At 42.4% G+C, this 2,937-nt stretch overlaps 1 protein-coding gene across 1 annotated transcript; it reads left to right on the top strand.

Moving 5' to 3' along the window:
• Window positions 1-343: 343 nt before the first annotated feature.
• LOC118757465 lies at window positions 344-1,127 on the top strand (the record flags this gene model as incomplete). Its single annotated transcript, XM_036492176.1, has 1 exon — window positions 344-1,127. A coding segment is annotated over exon 1 (784 nt), but the record flags the coding sequence as incomplete, so codon positions are not given.
• Between the last annotated feature and the right edge of the window lie 1,810 nt (window positions 1,128-2,937).

Raw genomic sequence — 2,937 nt, 5'->3', positions numbered from 1 at the left:
CTGTGCCAATTGCCATTCTCGACATCACACCCTACTTCATATACAGGTGGCTCCAGGTAAAACAACGACAAAGGAGAATACAGCCAATCCAGTTAACAATGGTGCATCGACATTCAGGCAGGCACAATTACGAAACCAATCTTCAAAGGGAAAAGGTAAAGCAGTCAGACATGTGCAAACACATCACGCGAATTCAAGCAAAGGCGTTTTACTTGGGACAGCTCGAGTAAATATTCATTTTAATGGTACTAACTTTGCGGCAAGAGCGTTAATTGACTCTGGCTCTGAGTGTTCCTTCATCACGGAGAGGCTCAGACGCAGAATCAACTTGCCAACCAAGAAGATGTTAGCACAGGTTTCGGGCATCAATAATTCTGTTTCAGCGCAGGTGAAAGAAGCGTGTTCGATTCAATTGCGGTCACCAATTGACCCACTTATTTCTATTGATGCCCTTGTGTTAGTTCTACCAAATCTGACAGGGAATTTGCCTACTTGTGATGTTAGCGCACTCACACAACAAGTTTTTCCTGATTTGGTTTTGGCAGATAAAAGGTTTTTTGTGAATGAACAAGTCGATCTGGTTCTTGGAGGAGACATATATCCTCAAATAATATTAGGTGGAATTAAGAAGAACGTTCTCAGTACTCTCTTAGCGCAAGAAACAGTATTCGGTTGGATACTGACTGGTCGTGCTGATGCAGCCAGCCCAACCAGCAATAATCGAGTTTCAATTTACAATGAGGTTGCCCTTGATAGACAGTTATGCTTATTCTGGGAACTGGAGGATTTGCCGAGAAACAGAGCACCAACAACCGAAGAAACACAGTGTGAGGAGCTCTACAAGCGTACAACCAAACGGAACCTAGACGGAAGGTATATCGTTTCGCTTCCATTCAAAGCGGAGTTCCCGGCTGATACCAAATTGGGGCCATCACTGAGAATAGCGTGCTCGCAATTCTACAAAAACGAGACACGCCTCAAGAAAAATCCAGATTTGCATGCGGAATACAACAGGGTCATACTAGAGTACGAGACAATGGGGCATATGTCGAAAATCAATGCACTTCAGTCGGCCGATGCAATCGACAATTACTATCTGCCTCATCATGCCGTGATAAAAGAAGAAAGTATATCAACAAAGGTTCGGGTGGTTTTTAATGCTTCGACTTCTTCAGCGAATGGGGTCAGCTTGAACGATGTTCTTTTACCAGGGCCAGTTCTTCAAGCTGATTTACCAATTTTGATTCTCCGGTGGAGACTTTTTAGGTACGTCTTCAATAGCGATATTGAGAAGATGTACAGGCAAATTCTCATGGATGCCAACTAGAGGAAGTACCAGAGATTAGTCTTCCGTACGGGTCTAAACGAACCAATCGGTCTTTATGAATTAAAAATGGTTACTTTCGGTATAAACTGTGCGCCTTATCTGGCGATAAGGACATTACTTCAGCTAGCTAATGATTCAGAAAATTCCCATCCGATAGCTTCGAATATTTTACGGAAAAATATGTATGTCGATGATGTTCTTGCGGGCGGACATACTATAAACTCCACGTTACAGGCTAGGGATGAGGTTTCTACAGTTTTGAAATCAGCTGGATTCCCTTTGTGAAAATGGACCTCGAATTGTGACAAAATACTACAGGGCATACCAAAACCACATCTTTTAAGCGAAGATTTTTTAGAATTCGAGGACACTAGCAGTGTAAAAGCATTAGGTATCAGGTGGAATGCGCATTCCGACCAATTTTATTTCATAACCAAGACCATAGACGATAACATCACGCCAACAAAAAAGAGCGATATTGTCAGCCATCGCCAAACTATTCGACCCGTTGGGTTGGCTAGCTCCAATAATAATAGTTGCAAAAATACTTATGCAGAATATATGGTTGGAGGGTACAAAGTGGGACGAAACGGTCTCCGTTCCAACCTTAGATAGGTGGCACAATTTCACAAAAAATTATAAAGAAATCGACAAAATAAGGATACCGCGGTGGGTATCTTTTTTCACCAAAGGAAAAAGTCGAAATTCACGGATTCTGCGATGCTTCTGAAAAGGCATACGCGGCCGCAGTCTACCTACGTGTCGAAAGAGACGAGAAAATACTTGTCAACCTCCTGTTAGCGAAAACTCGAGTAGCCCCAGTGAAAACAATTTCATTGCCTAGATTGGAACTTTGCGGGGCGGTATACTAGCCGAAATAGTCGAATCTATTACAAATAGCCTGGAATTAGGCCACCTAAACATACATCTTTGGACAGATTCGACGATTGTTTTGGCATGGATACGTAAGCCCCCATGTTCGTGGTCAACATTCGTTGCCCATCGAGTTACAAAAATAATAGACAAGGTAGGGAATTCTAACTGGTTGCACGTCGACTCTGCCACAAATCCAGCAGACTTAGCAAGCAGGGGCATATTGGCGCATGAATTGGTACAAAATTCGTTGTGGTGGCAAGGACCTTCTTGGCTGCAAGAAAATAGAGAAAATTGGCCATTACAAGAGATAGACTTCACTACTAATATTGAGGAAAAACGGTTGCACGTTCATTCAACAATAACGTCAAACGAACTTAGTGACATTCTTGAGCGGTTTTCAAGTTTACCGAAAGCTTTGAGGGTGCTCTCGTATTTATTGAGATTCCTTCAAAGAACCAGTCCGAAGACAAAAGCTTCTTTTCAGGCGAACTCTTCTTTAATTTCGTCAAACGAAATTAAAACAACGACTATACGTCTGATAAAACTCGCTCAGAAGCAACATTACGGAGCGCTAAACTTAAAGCTAGAGAATCCATTGAGTCAAAAAGTGAAATCCTTCCTCTAAATCCGTTGCTTGATAAAGATGATTTGCTGAGAACTGGTGGTCGTCTTGGTGCATCCCTTGATCTGGCATATAGTGAACGGCATCCAGTCATACTCCCATACAGCTGCAG

This window comes from Rhagoletis pomonella, unplaced genomic scaffold, assembly GCF_013731165.1.
Source record: "Rhagoletis pomonella isolate Grant_MI unplaced genomic scaffold, Rhpom_1.0 Rhpom_scaffold_18298, whole genome shotgun sequence".
Classification (NCBI taxonomy): Eukaryota; Metazoa; Arthropoda; class Insecta; order Diptera; family Tephritidae; genus Rhagoletis; species Rhagoletis pomonella.
Note: the sequence above shows the minus strand (reverse complement) of the source record. Positions and strands in the feature narration are given on the sequence as shown.